Source organism: Callorhinus ursinus, unplaced genomic scaffold, assembly GCF_003265705.2.
Source record: "Callorhinus ursinus isolate GAN/ISIS: 27379988/994484 unplaced genomic scaffold, GSC_fseal_2.0 scaffold6, whole genome shotgun sequence".
Lineage (NCBI taxonomy): Eukaryota > Metazoa > Chordata > Mammalia > Carnivora > Otariidae > Callorhinus > Callorhinus ursinus.
This window is the reverse complement of record NW_027397068.1, coordinates 29,869,969-29,890,558: the sequence shown is the minus strand read 5'-3', so window position 1 is coordinate 29,890,558 and position 20,590 is coordinate 29,869,969. Positions and strand designations below refer to the sequence as shown.

Genomic DNA, 20,590 nt, shown 5'->3' with positions numbered 1-20,590 from the left:
TCTGGGATCGAGCCCTGCGTCAGGCTCCCTGCTCAGCAGGAGAGCTGCTCTTTCTCCCTCTCCCTCTTCCCCTGTTTGTGTTCCCTCTCTCACTGTGTCTCTCTCTGTCAAATAAATAAATAAATCTTTAAAAAAATAAAAAAAAATAAAACAAAAATGTTAAGGATTTTAGATTTTGTACTAAGTGCAATGGGAAGCTATCAGAGAGGGGAGAATAAGGGAATAACATGATCTGATTTTACTCTGGTTGCCGTATGGAAAATAAACTGAATGGAAGGCCAAGAAAGCAAAAAGGAAGACAGTACTGAGTGGGGCATTTGCAATGATCTGAGGAAAGAGGAGGGTGGCTTGGAGGGGGTAAGAAGTGGCTAGATTCTGTACATATTTGGATTCTATATAACTATGGTATTGGCTAATGGATCAGATGTGGAATGTGAAAATCAAAGAGGAGGTAAAACTGACTCCAAGGTTTGTGGTCTGAGCATCTGGATGAATGGAGCTGCTATGCTCGGGAGAACACTGATGGGGGAGAAGGTTTAGTTGGGGGGTGGGAGGTACAAATAAACAGAAGTGTTGAGTGTGTTCAATTTGAGATGCCCATTAGAGACCCAAGGGGAGATGTTGAGGGTGCAGTTAGATATATGAGCCTAGAGTTCAGGGGCAGGACCAGAATGGAAGTATAAAGTTGGGAGGTGCCAGCATATTTAAAACTATGGTAGTTGATGAGATCTCTCAGGAAGTGACTTAAAAAAGAAGATACCTGAGGGGAGAGAAAGAAACTAACATCTGTTGAACACCTACATAGACTGGGTGCTTTTTACATGTACTACCTCTTTAACATTTCACAAGTTAGAGATATTAGACTTCCCATTTTATACCCGGAGGGACTGCAGTTCAAAGGTGAAATAGTATGTCCAAGGTCACACAGTTAGCAAATGGTCAGAATTTGAACTGGTTCTGCCTGATTCTGAAGTCCATACACATTCATTGCCCCCTCCCTCCCTCCCTCCTTTCTTTCCTTCCTTCCTTCCTCCCTCGCTCCTTCCTTCCTTCCTTCCTTCCTTCCTCCCTTCTTTCCTTCCTTCCTTCCTTCCTTCCTTCCTTTTTGAGGTATAATTTATATACAGTAAACTATATAAAACATGCTTGTATAACTTACCAACTACACATACATTTAATTATCACTCAGATCAAGATATAGAATATTTACAATGCTCCAGAAGGCTCTCTCGTGCTCCTCCTGCTTTACATCCCTTCAAAAGTAACCACTTGTGATAGTTAATTTAGTAGTCAGCATCATGGGATGCCCAGATATCTAGTTAAACTTCATATCTGGGTGTGCCTGTGATGATGTTTCTGGAAGAGATTACCATGTGAAGCAGTAGTCTCAACGAAGTAGATTGTATTGCCCTCCCCAATGGGTGGACATCATCCAATCCACTGAGGGCCTGAGAGGAACAAAAAAAGTACAAGAGGGGAGGATTTGCCCTCCATCTCTCTCTCTCTCTCTCTTTCTCTGCCTGACTGCTTGAGCTGGGACATCAGTCTTCTCCTACCCTTGGTGCTCCTGGTTCTCAGGCCTTCAGACTGAAACTGGAATCTACACCATTGGCTCTTAGGCCTTCAAACTACACCACTGGCCTTCTTGGGTCTTCAACTTGCAGAGTGTAGATGGTGGGACTTTTCAACCTCCATAATCATATGAGCCACCGGGCAGAGTCAGGGCTTATGGAGGTCAGGTGCTCAATGGCATATTAGCTCAGGTCTGTCTCACAGTGGGCCCAATAGATCCCCAAACCCACACCATGATTATCTCTCCAGTTCTGGCATGCATAATTGGAATAGATCTACTCAGCAGCTCGCAGAATCCCCACATTTGTTGGCTGATCTGTGGAGGGCTATTACAGTGGAAAAGGTCAAGTGAAAGCCACTAGAACTGCCTCTACCTAGAAAAATAGTAAACCAAAGGCAATATCCCATTTCTGGAGGGATTTCAGAGACTAGTGCCACCATCAAGGACTTGAAAGTTGCAAAGATGGTGATTCCCACCACATCCTTATTTAACTTACTTGTTTGTCCTTTGCAGAAGACAGATGGGTCTTGGAGAATGACAGTGGGCTACTCTAAGCTTGTCCAGGTGGTGGCTCTAATTGCAGCTGCTGTACCAGATGTGGTTTCATTGCTTTAGCAAATTAGTACATCCCCTGCTACTTGTTATGCAACTATTGATCTGGCAAATGCTTTCTGTCTCTGTCTGTAAGGTCTATTAGATACAATTTACTTGTAGCTGGCAAGGCCAGCAATACACTTTCACTCTCCTTCCTCAGGGGTATATCAGCTCTTCAGCCTTGTGTCATAGTTTAGTTTGCAGGGATTTTGATAGCTTTTCCCTTCCACTAGACATCATACTGGTCCATTACATTGATGACATTATGCTGATTGGACCTGGTGATCAAGGAGTAGCAACCACTCTAGATTTATTGGTAAGACTTTTGCATGTCAGAGGGTGGTATGAATCTGACAAAAATTCAGGGACCCTCTACCTTAGTGAAATTTCTAGGTGTCTAGTAGTGTGGCATGTCATGATATCCCTTCTAGGTGAAGGATAATGATTGCATCTGGCCCCTCTTACAACCAAAAATGAGGCACATCTAGTGGGCCTCTTTGGAGTTTGGAGGCAATGTATTCCTCATTTGGGTGTGTTACTCTGGCCCATTTACTGAGTGACCTGAAAAGCTACTAGTTTTGAGTGGGTCTAAAAACAAGAGAAGGCTCTGCAACATGTCCAGGTTGTGTGTAAGCTGCTCTGCCTCTTGGACCACATGATCCAGTAGATCCATTGGTACTTGAAGTGTTAGTGGCATAGGGATGCTCTTTGGAACCTTTGACAGGCTCATAGGTAAATCCCAGCACAGGTCCTTAGGATTTGGGAGCAAAGCCCTGCCATCCTCTGAAGATAACTGCTTTCCTTTTGAGAAACAGCTCTTGGCTTGCTACTAAGCCTTAGTAGAGACTGAAGACTTAATATGGGCTACTAAGTTACCGCGTGACCTGAGCTGCCCCACATGAACTATAAAGTTCTGCATGCATAGCAGTACTCCATCATCAAATGTAAGTGGGAATGGATGTGATTGGGTACAGGCAGGTCTTAAAGACATAATTAAGTTACATGAAGAAGTGGACCAAATGCCTATAGCGCCCACTCCTGCTACACTGCCTTCTCTTTCCCTGCCTGCACCTATAGACTGATGGGGGGTCCTTATGATCAGTGGAAGAGAAAATTTGGGCCGGTTTATAGATGGTTCTATATGGTATACAGGAACCACCTGAAAGTGAAGAGCTACCACTCTACAGCCCCTTCCTATGAAATTCCTGAAGAACAGTGGTGAAAAGAAATCCTCCTATTGGGTAGAACCCTACCTAGCTGTTCACTTTGCTTGTGAGGAGAAATGTCCAGATGTGTGATTATATACTGATTTATGGCTAATTATTTGGTCAAATGGCCAGGGACTTGGAATATGATTGGAAAATTAGTGGCAAAGAAATTTGGGGAAGAGGTATGTGGATAGACCTCTCTGAATGGGCAAAAAATGTGAGGATATTTGTGTCCCATGTGAATGCTCACCAAAGAGCGACCTCAGCAGAGGAGGATTTTAATAACTGAATTGATGGGATGACCTATTCTGTGGATACCAACCTGCTTCTTTCCACAGCCACCACTGTCATCTCCAAATGGACTCACGAACCAAGTGGCCATGGTGGCAGCAATGGAGGTTATGCACAGGCTCAGCAACATGGACTTCCACTCACCAAGGCCAACCTGATTATGGCGACGGCTGCAAGTCCAATCTGCCAGCAGCAGAGACCAACACTAAGTCCCTGATATGACATCACTGTCTGGGGGTGATCAGCCAGCCACCTGGTAGCAGGTTGATTACATTGGACTACTTCCATCTTGAAAGGGGCATGTTTTGTTCTTACTGAAATAGACACTTAACTCTGGATATGGATTTGCCTTCACTGCACACAGTTCTGCCAAAACTACCATCTGTGGACTTACAGAATGCTTTATCCACCGTCATATTATTCTACACAGCATTGCTTCCGATCAAGGAACTCACTTCCCAGCAAAAGAAGTATGGCAATGGGCCCATGCTTATGGAACTCACTGTTCTTATCGTGTTCCCCACTCATCCTGAAACAGCAGAGGAATGGCCTTTTGAAGACTCAGTTATAGTGCTATGTAGGTGGTAATACCTTGCAGAGCTGGGGCAAGTTTCCCAGAAGGCTGTCCTATCTTCTGAATCAGCATTCAGTATATGGTGCTCTTTCTCTCATAGTCAGGATTCACAGATCCAGGAATCAAGGGGTGGAAATGGGAACGGCACGGCTCACTATTACCCCTAGTGACCCACTAGCAAAATTTTTGCTTCCTGTTCCCACAGCTTAGCCTCTGCTGGTCTAGAAGTCTTAGTCATTCCAGAAGGAGGAATGCTTCCATCAGGAGACACGATGATCTTTTTGAACTGGAAGTAAAGACTGCCACCCAACCACTTGGGGGTCCTTATACCTCTGAGTCAACAGACAAAGAAGGGGTTATAGTGTTGCCTGGGGTGATTGATCTTGACTACCAAGGGGAAATTGGGCTAGTCATCTACTATGGATGGAGGGACAAGTATATTTGGAATATAGGAGATCCTTTAGGGCATCTGACTATTAGAATTCCTTATGATTAGGGTCAGTAGTACAACAACCCAATCCAGGTAGAACTGCTAATGGTCCAGACACTTCAGGAATGAAGGTTTGGGTCACCCCACCAGATAAAGGACCATGACCAGCTGAGGCGCTTGCTGAAAGCAAAGGGAGTATGGAATGGATAGTGGAAGGAGGTAATTTTATAAATACTAGCTTCAACCATGTGACTAGTTATAGAAATGAGGACTGAAATAGTCATGAGTATTCCTCCTTATGTTGTTATGCTGTTATGAATAATTTGTGTGTGTGTGTGTGTGTGTGTGTACTGCTATTTGCAGCCCAGTAAGCAATGTTCATGGTTATGATTTTGGGTCATTGAGAGAAAAATATATTGAATTTGGTCCTTTTCCTCTTTACCTGAGGCTGGGAAAAGTGGAAAGCACTTGAAAAAAAATGTTTCACAAAAAGTGGTTTAAATAAAAGTATTTAGTACTTCAGGACCGGTCTTCAGTTTTTTGTTTTTTAAAGATTTTATTTATTCATTTGGGACACAGAGATAGAGAGAGAAAGGGAGGGAGCATGAGCAGGGGGAGAGGCAGAGGCAGGCTCCCCACTGAGCCAGGAGCCCGATGTGGGGCTTGATCCCAGGACGCTGGGATCATGACGTGAGCCAAAGGCAGAGGCTTAACCATCTGAGCCACCCAGGCGCCCCCCGGTCTTCAGTTTTACTGGAACTTCGCTCATTCGGAATACAATGTAGTAGAATTGCTCAATGCTTATTCCTTCTTATAATGTGCCTTTTTGTACTGTAGAGTCTTGAAAGCTAAAAACTACATTTCCTAGACTCTCTCACAGTTAGCGTTCCATATGTGATTTCGGTTCTTTTGGACTGATGCATTACTATGAACCTTGGATTTGGAACCGAGTAAAGTGTGGAAAGAGGCAGGGCCAGAAACATCCACTCCTGCTGGAGCAGATTGTGGCAGAGGCCTCATGGCTCAACATCAGCCACTTCCTGATTCGGCTGATAGCAATGGCAGCTACTCTTCCAACAATGGCGGAGGCAGTTGTGAGTTGTTCTCAGGAGCTCAGTCCGCACCTGTTCCTCTACTTTTCCATAATTTAGGAAGCCACATAATATTTGGAAATAAGTACCTTTCTGCTTCCATTAACTCAAGTGTAGCATCTGTCGTTTGCAGCTGAATGCTGTAAAACCGACCACGCTGGTGCCTGAGAAGCCATCACCATGTTCCACATCGCTCTGTCCCCAGTGCCTGGTAGTGTGCAGCCCTGTAATCAGGATCAGGTTATCCTGTAGGTAGAATAGGTAGCACCCAAGCTGAGTGACTGCAGGGGATGCCCTCTATTCCCTGAATTTACGGCCCTCAAATTTCACTTGAAATTCCATTCTTAGGATTTCATTTCCTCACCCCTCTCTAAACTGTTTCTGTGTGCATCACACCCCTGTTGGACCATCTCTTATAATAGAGAATGATTATTTATTTATTTTTTATTAACATATAATGTATTATTTGTTTCAGGGGTACAGGTCAGTGATTCATCAGCACAATTCACAGCGCTCACCATAGCACATACCCTCCCCAGTGTCCATCACCCAGCCACCCCGTCCCCCCCACCCCCACCACTCCAGCAACCCTCAGTTTGTTTCCTGAGATTAAGAGTCTTTTATGGTGGGCGCCTGGGTGGCTCAGTTGGTTGGGCGACTGCCTTCGGCTCAGGTCATGATCCCGGAGTCCTGGGATCGAGTCCCACATTGGGCTCCCGGCTCAGCGGGGAGCCTGCTTCTCCCTCGGACCCTCTCCCCTCTCATGCTGTTTCTCTCTCTCAAATAAATAAATAAATAAATAAATCTTAAAAAAAAAAAGAGTCTTTTATGGTTTGTTTCCCTCTCTAGTTTCATCTTGTTTCATTTTTCCTTCCCTTCCCCTATGATCCTCTGCCTTGTTTGCCAAATTCCACGTATCAGTGAGATCATATGATAATTGTCTTTCTCTGATAGACTTATTTTGCTTAGCATAATACCCTCTAGTTCCATCCATGTCATTGCAAATGGCAAGATTTCATTTTTTGATGGCTGCATAATATTCCATTGTATATATGTACCACATCTTCTTTATCCATTCATCTGTTGATGGACATCTTGGCTCTTTCCATAGTTTGGCTATTGTGGACATTGCTGCTATAAACATTGGGGTGCAGGTGCCCCTTCAGGTCACTACATTTGTATCTTTGGGGTAAATACCCAGTAATGCAATTGCTGGGTCACAGGGTAGCTCTATTTTCAACTTTTTGAGGAACCTTCATACTGTTTGCCAGAGTGGCTGCACCAGCTTGCATTCCCACCAACAGTGTAGGAGGGTTCCCCTTTATAGAGAAGGATTTTTAACAGTAATGGCATTTCCTCTCTGTTCTGCTCCTCGGAGACAATAGGTTGTGGGAGAGAATGTGCATGCAGGGTGGGGAGAGAAGGTGTATCGGAGTCTGAAGAAGAGGAATAGGAGGTAAAAATATTTAGGAAGGTGTAGCTCCCTAAGCAGAGACTAGTGACTTACAACTTAATGCAAATGTTATGCAGATCCCAGTTGAGAGTTGGTTTTGATCATGTAGAATTTGGGTGGAAAGCGCTGTGGAGTAGAAGGTGGAAACTTTTGGGAAATCCACATACAGTGTGTCTCTGCTGGAGTTGGAAGTGTCTGTTGACAAGGGTGTGGTGTGCAGAACATGGACATGTTGAAGATACATTTTGCTGAGGGTGGGCCACGCCTTTTCCTATTAGAGCTTAAGGAAGAGGAGAGGATGCTCCTCTGCAGAGAAGTGAAAGGGGTGTGGCAGTGTATTTGCTAGTTCTTACATTTGGAAGGAGACAAAGGAGAGTGTGCTTTGAGGAGAGGAAGGAAGAAGGTAATGGGAATATTTCCACTGCTAGCCCAGGCTGCACTGCTGGAATTCTCTTCTGACTAATCCAGGAAGGGTTTGGAGGGGTGGTGCCATTCTTTCTTCTCTTTGTCACTCATGTATTAAATAGTTCTGGGCTTCAAGTTGGAATGATTGTAAAGAGCTATTCAGAGACAACGAAGCTGAATGCGTGGTCAGCAGAATCCTGGGCTTTAATGGGAGAAGGCTGCGAGATGGGGTCATGAGGGCTATTTTAAAGTTCCAAAGAACAAGCTTATCCACAAAGTATTTCTCCGGTCTTTCCTTGGAGGGTTAGAAACATTTTCACAACTATCTAATTTTAATCTTTCCACATCCTTGTGAGGTAGGTAAGAAGATATATTCTTACACTTTTTTTTTTTAACAGATCATAAAATTTCATGACAAGTAGTTTCCAAAGAAACCACGTGGGGCCAAAGTGTGAAGCCAGTCAGAGCAGTCTGTCTTCTGAGAGCAGAGCTGCTATTCTTATTGCTGAAGCATTTTGTTTGGTCTGTGCTTTCTTCTTTTTATTCTGATCTTATGGCTATTGATGGTCTTCCATGCAGTAACTCAGGACTTAGCATTGACCGACAACAGATTCAAAGAGTGTTAATTATGAAGGCTTTCCTATGGTTCTGAGGCTAGTCAGCATATAGAATATGCTTTTCTCTCCAAGCACTTAGGTTTCAGAGTTGCAGAAAATGTCCCTGATACATGAAGTTGTTGAACCTTAGGAGCTGTCTTTTGTTCGGCAACTCAAAAAGCCTTTTCTGGAGCATGAACTGCTAATGAAAGGCAGAATTTTTTTTTTTTTTTAAAGACATTGCTAATCATTATCTTCCTAACTTCTATTGTCTGAGGAGACAAATAATTCTATTGATCTGCCCAGCTAAGATTTACCACTGTCAGTAACAAAGACTTAATCTCTAACAGTGGTGGATGAATAATAAACGAACAGCCAATTTATCCTGAGATGTTAAAGCCTGAAAGATAATGAAACTTCTCCCCTTTGTTTAACATGAGATTTGAAACAAGTTACACAGAAATAGTGGTATTTCATTAAAGCATGGTGGTCAACAAGGTAAAGACTTTTATGTTAAGGAGGGTCTCTCTGTTTTAAAGAGATCTAATGGTGACAGATTGCGGATTGAGTTTTGATTTTTATTTCTTATCAGTGAAACCTTAACGGATCTCCTTTGCGTATTTAATTTAATTGCTAAACAAAACTTAGGGCTGGAGGACTCTTGTGAAATCCACACCCTTTTGCTTCTAAACCGGAATTAGGCAAAATGAAGGATTTGACTGGTTATATATAGTGCCAATGCTCACCAGTTATAATAATAATTTCACCCTTATTCTGAAATTGAATGCTGGAATGTGATTGTATTTTGTGGTTTGCAAACTATTTTCATTATTGTCCACCAAACTTAGGACTCTAATGTATTCAATATACAAAATCAAGATTCCCTTAAAATTCCATCAACTTTTAAGGGTTTCAAGAAAGACACTTTAGGGGCACCTGGCTTGCTCAGTTGGTAGAGCATGCGACTTTTGACCTCGGGGTTGTGAGTCTGTGCTCCACATTGGGGGTAGAAACTACATAAAAAAATAAAATCTTAAAAAAACCCAGACAACTTTGGATATATTATAGCAGTGCTCTGAGGCTATTCTCAGTGCATTTCGTGAGGCTGCAGCCAAAGCGAGAGGATTTATTCTGAAGCAATTATGCTGCACCATCACCTAATTTTGTTGAAGTAAATGGATAGGTGGGCAATGGCCACTTAATTTTGTTAGATCTCTGTGTTCAAGTCTTATAAAATTCTGTCAATTTCTGGGAGAATGAAGAAAGAGATCACGGCAGTTTTGGGTGGAAAGGAAAAGCAGAGAAAGGTGTGGAAAAGGGTTCTCTTTTCGCATTCCGAATTTTACATTTAGAAGGTGTAGAGTCAAGTTTTTTCAATGTCAATATAGCTGATGTTTTGTGTTTTACTATTTGGTACTATTTTCATTTTGAAGTCTATAAGGTGGAGGTTTGGGAGTGCTGTGATCTGCATTCTTAGGGTCTATAAAGGTCTTAAGCAGGTTCTATCTTGAATCCACACTAGTGTCTTCTGCTCAAAAACCATCCATGACTCCGCATTTCTCATTAAATAAAATCCAAATATCTCAGCTTGCTCTTTTCCAAACCCGCCTACAACCTTCCCATCTCCAGGACAGGGCTATCCTTTCAGGCAGTAAGAATAGCATAAGCAAAGGTCTAGAGGCAGGAAAGTGCAGGGGATGTTTGGGGTATAGCCAGTGGGAGGTGCCTGGCTGGATGGGGGTGGGGGTGCCTGAAGACTGAGTTCGTATATACCACATCCAGCATTGCAGGGTTCTTGAAATCCTTGGTTGCATACATTTCACCGAGCTCCTCTCTGTGCAAGACACTGGTTACTGAAGGGAGACAAAAATAAATAATTCACCAACGCCATCCCCATCCCCGCTGCTCCCGTGGGACTTAGGCTGGTGAACAATTGCTGCAGAGAGTTAGGTGCTGGGTGACCTGGGAGCCAAAGTTAGAGCAATAACCAGAATTTGTTCCCTGGTTTTTACATAACAATTTCCCCACATTAAAGGCTGACTTAAAAACCCACAAAGATGTTAAAATAGGAACCTCAGCTATTAAAAACCTATTCCAGTGATCTCATACTTTGCGGATGAAGCAGCTAATGGTAGCTACACACCCACAATATTAGCAAGACATGGAAATTCGTCCCCTCTTCTTTGTCGTCCAGCTTAGAGCCGCTTTTCTCCTGGCTGCCCTTTGTGAGGGGAGCTATTCCCTCCTTCCTCTCCTGGCAACAGCCACATTCTTTCAGATAGCGTTTGTGTCCCCTCTCTGAGCAACCGTCTAAGTCACCAGGCAAGCTGGGGGTGGGGGACGGAGGAGGGAGAAGAGCTCCTTGCAAATTTTCAGCGGGCTTCTTCTGCCCCAGGAACATTCCTCAAGGAGGTGTGTGTGTGGCGGGGGATGTGGGCTCTACAATGGGCTCTGTATCTAACACGGACCGTGAAAGCTCATGGTCAAGTGAGCAGGACTGGCGCTGTCCCCAGGGGCAGGCCATCGGCGGTCAGCGTAATGGCCCTGACAAGGTCTGAAGGGCCAAGTGTAAACGAGCACAGCCCACAGCATGAGAAAGGTAAACTCAGGGAGAAGAGTGGTGTGTGGTTCCCTGGCACACAAAACCCGCAGAAATCAGAAATGCGAAGGAGAAAGGACACGTTTTAGAACACTGCAGGTCAAAGTGGGAAGGAAAAGACCCACCAGTTATATCGGATCAGGTGCTTTCCCAGAAATAGTGGAAAGCCTAGACATATAATCCCTGGCATGTGATGATTGTAAAGGAAAAAGGCAGTGGGCTGGGTAAGAGCAACAGGGGCAGAGATGTGGTTTTCATTTCCCCTCTTAGGTCAGTCGAGTTGGGGCCCAGTGAGCCCAAGCCCCAAACAAACCCTTCAACATGAAGGCAAGAGGAATATAAAGTAGTGCAAAATGAAAATGGATGTCCTCTCCGACTTTCAGGGAACAATAGTAACACATGACATACATCTGATAGCACTTACTATGCGCCAGGCACAGTAGTCTCCGTTCTTTAAATAGATCAATTTATTTACTCATCACATAGGAAGTTACTATTATTATCCCTGTTTTACAGATGGGGAAACCAAGGCATGGAGAGGTAAAGTGACTGGTTAAAGGCTACACTGCCAGTGAGTAGTTTAAGGGAAGCCAAGCTTAGACTAGGGTCTTCTGCTTCACGCTGACCTTTTGGCTTTGTTCCTTCATCTACCTTCCTGAGACCATGTGTCGTTAGCTCTCTGGGGTCCTCTGAGGTGAATGGTGTTGCAGCCTGGCTAATGCTGCCGATGTCCAGGTGCTAGAGCAATAGGAGCAGCAGGGCAGGCAGGCAGGAAGGAGTCGTGGGGAAGAAGAGAATGGCTGCCCAGGGGTCTCCTGAACTTTTGGATATGAAGACCCTTTGTTAATACTTAAACCTTTCTTAGTAACTGTACTTGGAGCCTTGAGGGGGAATATTTGCACCCATGGGTACATGGACACTTTGTAGTAACCTCTTCCTACATCCCACCCTTGACCCTCAACCATTTCCATGGGGGGGGGAACCTCTGTGCCAAGACTTCTCACAGTTTAACCATGGACCACCTGAAACCCGTTAAAATAAAGATTTTGGGGACTCACCTCTGACTTAATCTCTGGAGGTGGGGCTTCTGACCTACATTTAAACAGCTCCCCAGGTGGTTCTCCTGCACGCTTGCGTCTGAGAATCCCTGCATCATGATCTGAAAATCATAGAGTTTTGTATGCTTTCTCTAGGGCTAGAGCCGTAATGTGATGAGAAAGTAAAATGGCTTTTGACCTCAGGATTTTTAATATATTCACAAGCTAAGTTGAAATGACAGAGCCTGGAGATTTTTGCCTTTGGGCATGCTGTGCTTCACTTCATCCTGTCAGTTCCCTGGTGATCTTTTCTGACCTTAAGAGGTTTTTTTAAGCCCTTGACTTTGGGAAAATTTCAACCAGGAATGTTTCTGACTTCAAAGTGATCTGTAGCTGGGAGATTATTTCTGGCATGTGTCATAATGATAAGATGAGCCATGGGTGAGGGAGGGGAAATGCTCCATAGGTGGTCTTAGGAAAGAGGCAATGTTTTGATACTTCTTAACCTAAGCTGCTTTATTGTCATAAAATCCAGGACTGTCTCATTGTGGGAGTTAATGTCTGTAAATAAACCTATCTAACAATATCTCAAATGTGTTTTCAGAATCCAGTCTGTGTGTGTGTGTGTGTGTGTGTGTGTGTGTGTGTGTGTGGTGGGGGGGTATGTGTCTTTTTTGAACTTCCTGTCCAGATTGAGGGCTTACCTAAGAGCCATCAGCCCCCATAATTTCCACCCCATCCATGTACCATTCTTCCCATACCCACATTTTTCATTTTAGTTCCTCTCTCCCAAATAGCTTACATGAAGCATTCCCTGATTCTTCCCAAGTCCCTGGGGTCAAAATTGTACCGGATTGGAGGTAGTACCTTTGAGTCATCCAGTACAGGTTTGAGTATGATTCTTTTTTTGGTAGGATGGAAGAGCAACAGGTGTTGGAAGAAATGTGCTATGTTGGGTCTGACTTCAGCCTGGTTGGGTGTGATGTCTGTTTGTCAACAATTCCAGAGATGTGGTGGAGACCCATCCCATGTGGGGCATTGCTGAGATACAGAGGTGAGACTCCACTGTATGTCTGAGAAACAGCCCAGGTAGAAGAAAGATAAAGCAAGTCCACAAATGCTAGAATAAGTTAAATACCAGGAATGGGAGAACACAGTGTTAGGAGATTCAAAAGAAGCAGGAAAGGCTCATGATCTCTCTCCCAGGCAGGCCAGGGCATTAAGCCATTCCCCAGGCATTTTCCATAAGGCTAGCTCAGAGCCAGCTTTATTAGGTTGTGGGCTAAGCAGTCGTGTGATTTTAGGCAGGGCTCCCAGCCCCAAGCAGCAGCTCCAGGGGTCTGTCATTTTATTAGAACTTTGTTCTAAGTCTTGAAAGCTTTCATCTTGGTAAGTTCTTCCTTTAACATGGATACTCTGGATGTTGAACTGGCATCTTAATATTTAGCTACATCCTTAGGGTGGGGAGGATGAACTGACACAGTCCTATGTAGGATGTAGCTTGAGACGGGCATTTGAGGGGGAATCAAATGTGGGTTCAAGTACAGTGATGGCAGAGTGGGAGGGAACGAAAAATAAGCTATTTTTTGATGTTTCCACTGATACCAACAAAGCAATAGTTGATGGCCTTTGAGTGGGATTGATCAGGATTTTTTAGTGGATTGAAAATTAGTAAATAGCACTTCATATCAAAAGACCTACAATTCTGCTTTAACTTAGCAATTCTACTCTTAAGAATCATAACCAATTACAAATGCACACAGATTTGATTCATTTTTTCCTCTTTATTTCAACAGTTATTTATTGAACACATACTACATGCCAAATACAGTTCTAGGAACTGGGATTGTAGAAATAACCAAAGCAAAGTCCCTGAACTCACAGAGTTCCACTCTAGTTGGGAAAACTGATAATAAACAAGGCATCATGTTGCCAAATCTCATGGGCAGTTTTCAGCCCACATTTTATTAGACCTCTCAGTGTCTTCCTTTGAGAAATACGTTCTTGACTTGGTTTCTGGGACAACACATTTTGTTCCCTTACTGTCTACCTATTTCAGTATCCTTTGCTGATGCCTCCTTATCTTCCTGACCATAAACTAGTGGACCCTGAGCTAAGCCTTCCAATATTTCTTCCCTCCCTTATTCAACATCAATATGCCCATGATCTAAAATTTCGATTTCTAGCCCTCACTGCTCCCCTGAATTCCAGTCTTTTAAATGAGACTGCCTACTCGACATCTCCACTTACATGTCTAATAGGCTTCCAAAATTTAATATGACCATCAAAATCAAACTCTTGATTTTCCACCCCAAGCTATTCTTGCTTTAAGTCTTTTCTTTCTCCGTTAATGGCAACTCCATCCCTCCAATTACTCAGGAATATCCTTGGAATCATCCGTGACCTCTTTCTTTCCTTTCAGTCCACCTCAGATCCATCAGATTTAGCTATAAAGATGTCCATCACAGCATTGCTTATAGAATGAAAACTTGGAAATGATCTAATTATTCAACAGTGGAAGATTGCTTTAATTATAACACATGTGGTCATTAAAATGATGTTAGGTTAATAGATTACTGTTTAATGACATTTTTATTATGGAGACTTTCAAACATGCTCAATAACAGAGATCTGTGAACCTCATCATCCAGTTACAACAGTTATAAACTCAAAGTTCTTCTTGCTTCATTTATACCCCCAGCTATTTCCCACCTCTCCCACTGGATTGTCTCTAGCCAAATCCCGACATCATATGATTTAATAGGTAAATATTTGTACCATATACAAGAGCAGGTGATAAATATGTATAATATGTTTTCATTTTTGTAAACTATATGCATATATGCATAGAAAAAAGTCTTACGGGATAGCTATCTCTGAATCATGACATATGAATGATTGTTGGCATCTTCTTTTGCTTTGTGTACATTTTCCTCAATGAGCATGTATTACATGGATTGGGTGGGGGTGGGGTTCTAGTCCTTTCTAAATTTGATTACTTTATTTCAGGCAGGATACTTCATAGTGAAAGGGAAACAACCACTTTGGAGAGGTGAGGATCCTTGTCTCTCAGCTTCTGTTTTCTCTTTGGACAGTTTGTCATTAAAAATTGCCATATTAATATCTATTGTGACAGCAAAGTTTCTCAACTTCAGCTCTGTTGACATTTGGGGCTGGATAATTCTTTGTTGTGGAACGCTACTCCTTGCATTCGGGGCTATCTTGCAGCATACCTGGTCTCTCCCCATTAGATGGCCAGTTGCATCTTCCTCCCACCCTTGCCGGTTGTAGCAACCAAAAATGTCTTCGTAAATTGCCAAATGTCCTCGGGGAGGCAAAATTACCCCTAATTGAGAACCACTACACTACCGCATGTGTGCTAATTTAAATGTACGGTGTCTAGGAGATTAGCGGTAAAAATGTTGTTTTACCCATTTTGCTGGCTGAAACCTCAAGCAGGATATAATTTGTGATCTGATGAAAATGCTTTTGTGGTTTACTGACCTGCACATTTAAGTAACCAACCTATGACTAAGTGGTTAGTGATTATCTGCATTTTTGAAACATATCCAGAAACGAACATGGCAAGTTCAACTTCATGAGAAAAGCAAATGTTGTGAATGAAGAAGGATGGCTTGTCAGCTAAGGCAGCGATCAGTTAGAGTTTCCTCTTCAGCCTACGAACTAACCTATTGCACTATTCATTATCATCCATGACACAGGGAAACGTGTGCAAGTTAAAAGTGGGAAATTTCTTCCTAGAAAATTAATGATGCTGCATACAAATAAACAGTTCTTTTCTATTAGTAATAAACACATAGACAGTTGTAAGAGATGAGGGAAAAGTGCATTTAAGTATTGCACTTTATTTGGATTTTTTCCTCATAATGGAAACATTATTAGAGAACCATAGAAATGAGATAAGGGAAAATATGAGGTCATCTTGCCCATTTTCTTCAAGAGCTACACTGTTCTGTGTGCCCCCTCCCACCTCCAGTCGAGTCTTATTAAATATCCCCATTTTCATAATATAGGATACTCTCATGATTCCCCCCCGGAGAGTAACTCAACACATGCGCAGAGGGCATAAGTTGGTGATATCATAATCTTCAAAAGATTACTTCTTTAGTTAGAGGTACTGTGTTGGTTGCATAGAAAATAAAACCTCTAGCAAAGTCTACAGCAGACATTGGTGATCCAGGTTGATCAAGCACAATACGCATCATGTCTTAAATATTTTTACACCATTATACAACTGAATGGGGTACGTTTGTGAGTCTTAATGGTTGTTTTTTGCAACTGTTGGATACTCCTAATTCTAGACAATGTACAAGATATTTATAAATCTTCTTATACATTCTTACGTTTACCTACTTGGGAATCAATGCTTAAATTTCATCTTTCATGATAAAATCCAGGATTTTCCTTAATGGTAAATAATAAAAGTAATTACCATCAGTTGAATACCTTCTGTGAATTTAGGTTACTAAACCTTTAATATTTTATGCAATCTTTGTATCCTACCAAATATATAGGCCTATTTACACATGAGAGAATGGAGGCTGAGAGAGGTTAAGTACTTTGTCCAAAGTCTCATAACTTCTGGAAGACAGAGTCCTGCTTTAGCACATAGTTCAAGTTTGACACCCAAACTCATTATTTAAATAGTCACAGGTGCCGGGTGGGTGTCTTTATGATAATCAACTGTGACCAACAAGAATCACCAGCCCCTAAAAAGAAGTAAGCCATTGAAGGTGTTATCAGTAGAGACGTTGAAAGGATTTAAGTTCCCTGGTTAGCTTTCTATAAAAGACCAACCCTAAAGGCCCTCGTTGGCAACCCTGTCGGGACCCTCTCACTCTTGAGAGCTTTTTCTGTATCTTCACTTAATAAACTTCTGTCAAGGGCGCCTGGGTGGCTCAGCTGGTTAAGCGACTGCCTTCAGCTCAGGTCATGATCCTGGAGTGCCAGGATCGAGTCCCACATTGGGCTCCCTGCTCGGCAGGGGGTCTGCTTCTCCCTCTGACCCTCTCCCCTCTCATGCTCTTTCTCTATCTCATTCTCTCTCTCAAATAAATAAATAAAAATCTTCAAAAAAATAAACTTCTATCACTTTACTCACAAATAATAATAAATAAATAGTCACAGGATGTGAGGTTTTCTCTAAAAATTTGGGTCAGGGAAAATGTACTTGCTTGGATTCTTTAAAACAAAGCCAATCTGCAATAGCCTGAGGGCTGCATCTAAGAAAAAAACAAAAGTCACTTGTAATGAAACACTCAGGAGCCTGAGGACTGGTGTGGCCCAGGGAATGGACTAGATTGGGTTGTTAGAGGTAGAGAAATAGCCCAAGTGCTTTGTACAGTGCAAAGAATAGATTGGGTCTTTCTTAAGTTAGATTTTAGAGAGGAAGGCTCCTTATGGAAAATTCCTGAGATGCAGGGAGTGGAGGGAGGGGGCTCTATATTTGGTTTCTGTGTCCATGCCTTAGGCTGTTCGGGAAGAGGATAGGTCAGCAGGGGTAGTTCCTGTAGAAGTATGGAAAATAAAAGTGTAGAGCATAAAAAGAAGTGGCCACAGCTAAAGAAAACAAACCCAAATCCAAACCTAAACCCCAAGCCCAAACCTCAAATAGGTGGTGGGAAAGAATTCTAACAATTGAAAATGAACAGTTAACACCGACTTCAGGCTGTGAGCGTTCAGCCTGATTAATTAAGGTCAAGGTGCTGATGGAAATACCAGCTGGGGAGCATTTTGCCGAAAGATAAATTTGTCCTTCTGTATCTCTGCAAGACAGCAGGGAGGTGTGTGTTTGGAGCTAAATTAATTTGATTTACATCATGCCATGGTAACTTCTGTTCTCCCTCTCTGCTGTCAGATGTCTTCGCTGGCTCTTTCCCTCTCCTTCACCCCCACACATTTCATAACACGGAGAGAAAGCATGGATTGGCTTCAGGCAGAATTTAGAAATGGAATAACTCTAATTTGATTTTTCGGTATCGGGTGCTATTCTCTCCTCCCCCTCCCTTCTTTCTTGACGGGGGGGAAGTTGTAAACCTGAGCCTAAGTGCGAAGTAGTTTAATCCTTAATGGCACAAACTGCTTGACAATCAGAACTTGTTCCTTGTAGCAAAATCTGGCAGTTCACCTATCCTCTTGTGTTTCTCCAACAATACTAATACTAGAAAATGAAGTTACCACCCAGGACCCCGTTAGGAATGCGCTTTTTCTGGCCATGTAGCTTTTCCAACTCCTCCAGGCTCTGGAGGCCGGGGTGGAGGGCGCCCCCTCGGGGACCTCCCCCCACCGCCCCAGGGCTCGGGTTCTGGCCCGGCCGAGCCGCCTGCGCCCCCGCGACCCCGCCCGGCCCGGCGCCCCTCGCCCCTTCCAGCGGCCGGGCGCGCTCGGCCGGGCAGGATAAGGTTACGCCGAGGCTTTCTTGGACCGCAGGGAGGGAGGCGGGTCCGAGCCCGCGCCGCGGCCCGCGGGGGAGTTCCCACCGTGGGCGGCTCGGGCCAGCCGGGCCACCTCCCCGCCGCCGGCCGCGGAGCGCAGCCCCGGGCCCGGCCCCGCGCCATGGCGCGGGAGAGGCCGTCCGGGAGGGGCTGCGGCGCCCTGCCCCGGTGTGTGCTCGGCGCCGCGCTGCTGCTCGGCCTGCGACTGTGCGCGGAGCTACGGCCCTCCGGGCCCCGGCCCCCGGCCCGCAGCGCCCCGCCGGGCCCGGCTCCCCGGCCGCCGGGGCCGCACCTGCCGCCCGCGCCCGGCCCGCCCCGCGGCGCCAGCAGGAGGCAGGTGACCTACGTGCGCAGCGGGCGCCGAGCGCCTCCGGAGGGCGGCGGGAGCCGGACGCCGGAGCCGGGCTGCTGCGTCCCGCGCGGGAGTCCCCGCCGGAAGGTCAGTGGCAAACAGTGCAGTCTTGGGCCTGACAGTCGAATCCCCCTCTTCGACGTGCTCAGAGCCCTCCGCTCGGCGCCGCAGGCCGCCCCACTGGGACTTTCAGGGAAGTCTTCCGCTTCTCCCACCTCAGCCCTCTCTGGCGGCTCCAGCGGTGGCATCCTTCAATGCCCAGACGTAATGAAGCGGGACTGAGCCGAGTCCGTTCAGTATTCCACCAATATCTGCTGAGCGTCCATTGCGTGCCAGGCCCCCTGCTAGGTGCGCATCCAGCCATGAAGGGCCAAGCCCTGCTCTCAAGGAGCTTACATTTTAGTGAGGAGAGGGTATGAGTGTTGGGCAGGGAAAGGAAAAGAAAGGTGTTGGGGTTTTGTTTATATTCTGTGCTTCCCATCGGCCCCTTGAGGCCCGGACAAAGCAGGCTGGGTAGCCATTGTGAGTGGCCTTTCCACTCTACCTTCATCGCGGTGATGGAGATCCACTGTGACGGAGAGCCACTCTCCAGCCTAATTTCCCTTGAGTTCCACCGCAGATGTTGGCAGGGTGGTTGGCGCGGGGTGAGAAGCCGAGCCCCAGCACCTCTTGATGGGAAGTGAATGGGAACCTCGAGGACTGAAGTCATAACCTAGGTTTGTCTTACAGCACTCGACAGTGTTGCTCTTCCTACCGCATTAACTTCTTGACTCACACCTCAAGTGAGTGGTTCAAATTTAACCTCTGGTTGGTTGTTAAGCCTCTGGCTTCCTACCCTCCTTTTAGAGCTCAGTAACTTACTAGGTACTTGGGGATGAAAAGATTAAGAACTGCAGGTATGAGCTGGCCTGGGCCTCATAACCCATTAACCCTAACTGCATCTTCTAGGGCAACCTCTGTCGGGGGGGGGCTCATCCTTTTTTCTTTTAAACATCTCCTGTCCCCCACCATGCGCTTCTTGGGGAGAGGGAAAACTCTTCTTTTGACTCTGCTGCTTTCTTTAGCTTCCCAGTCTAACCTACTTTTTGGTATCACACCCCACCATTTCTTCCCCTGCTTTCCTTTCCCCCAAGCCTTGCCTCTGATGTGCCATACCACTGCTGTACCCACCCGGCCATTGGTGTTATCTTCCTGGATAAACTCAAATACTTTTTTCTGTCTCTGAAACCTCACTTCGCAAGTAAAGTCTTTTTTTTTCTTTTTTAAAGATTTTATTTATTTATTTGAGAGAGAGAATGAGATAGAGAGAGCATGGGGGGGGGGTCTGAGGGAGAAGCAGTCTCACTGCTGAGCAGGGAGCCCAGTGCAGGACTCGAACCTGGGACTTCCTGGGACTCCAGGATCGTGACCTGAGCCGAAGGCAGTCGCTTAACCAACTGAGCCACCTAGGCGCCCCCAAGTCTTTTTTTTTTTTTTTTAAAGATTTATTTATTTATTTTGAGAGAATGAGAGAGAGAGAGTACATGAGAGGGGGGAGGGTCAGAGGGAGAAGCAGGCTCCCCGCCAAGCAGGGAGCCCGATGCGGAACTAGATCCCGGGACTCCAGGATCATGACCTGAGCCGAAGGCAGTCGCTTAACCAACTGAGCCACCCAGGCGCCCCCAAGTAAAGTCTTAATTTGTTCTTCCACTCCCTTCTTCATGCTCCTAATGCACTTTCCATGGCACCATGTTATGCCGCCAGCCCACCTTTGCCAAGGGCTTCCCAGGTCCCAGAAGCTGCCTCAGGTGCTGGGGGCACAAAATGAGTTCAAAGTCCGCTGACGGAGGCACTCAGCTTAGGCCTCCAGTAATGTGACCAATGCTGTACTTAAGTCTTGAACTCTGGCTGAGGAGTCAAAAATGGCTAACCGTGAGGGGACGTTTGACCTAA

At 44.9% G+C, this 20,590-nt stretch overlaps 1 protein-coding gene across 1 annotated transcript in view; it reads left to right on the top strand.

The window, feature by feature from the left end:
- The first annotated feature begins 18,420 nt into the window (after nucleotides 1-18,420).
- Nucleotides 18,421-20,590, top strand: part of METTL24 (methyltransferase like 24) — a 95,926-nt gene continuing 93,756 nt past the window's right edge. The window contains exon 1 of the mRNA XM_073893774.1: nucleotides 18,421-18,745. Within this exon, the coding sequence (XP_073749875.1) occupies nucleotides 18,428-18,745 (318 nt within the window). The 5' untranslated portion in view covers nucleotides 18,421-18,427. The remainder of the gene's footprint in view (nucleotides 18,746-20,590) is intronic.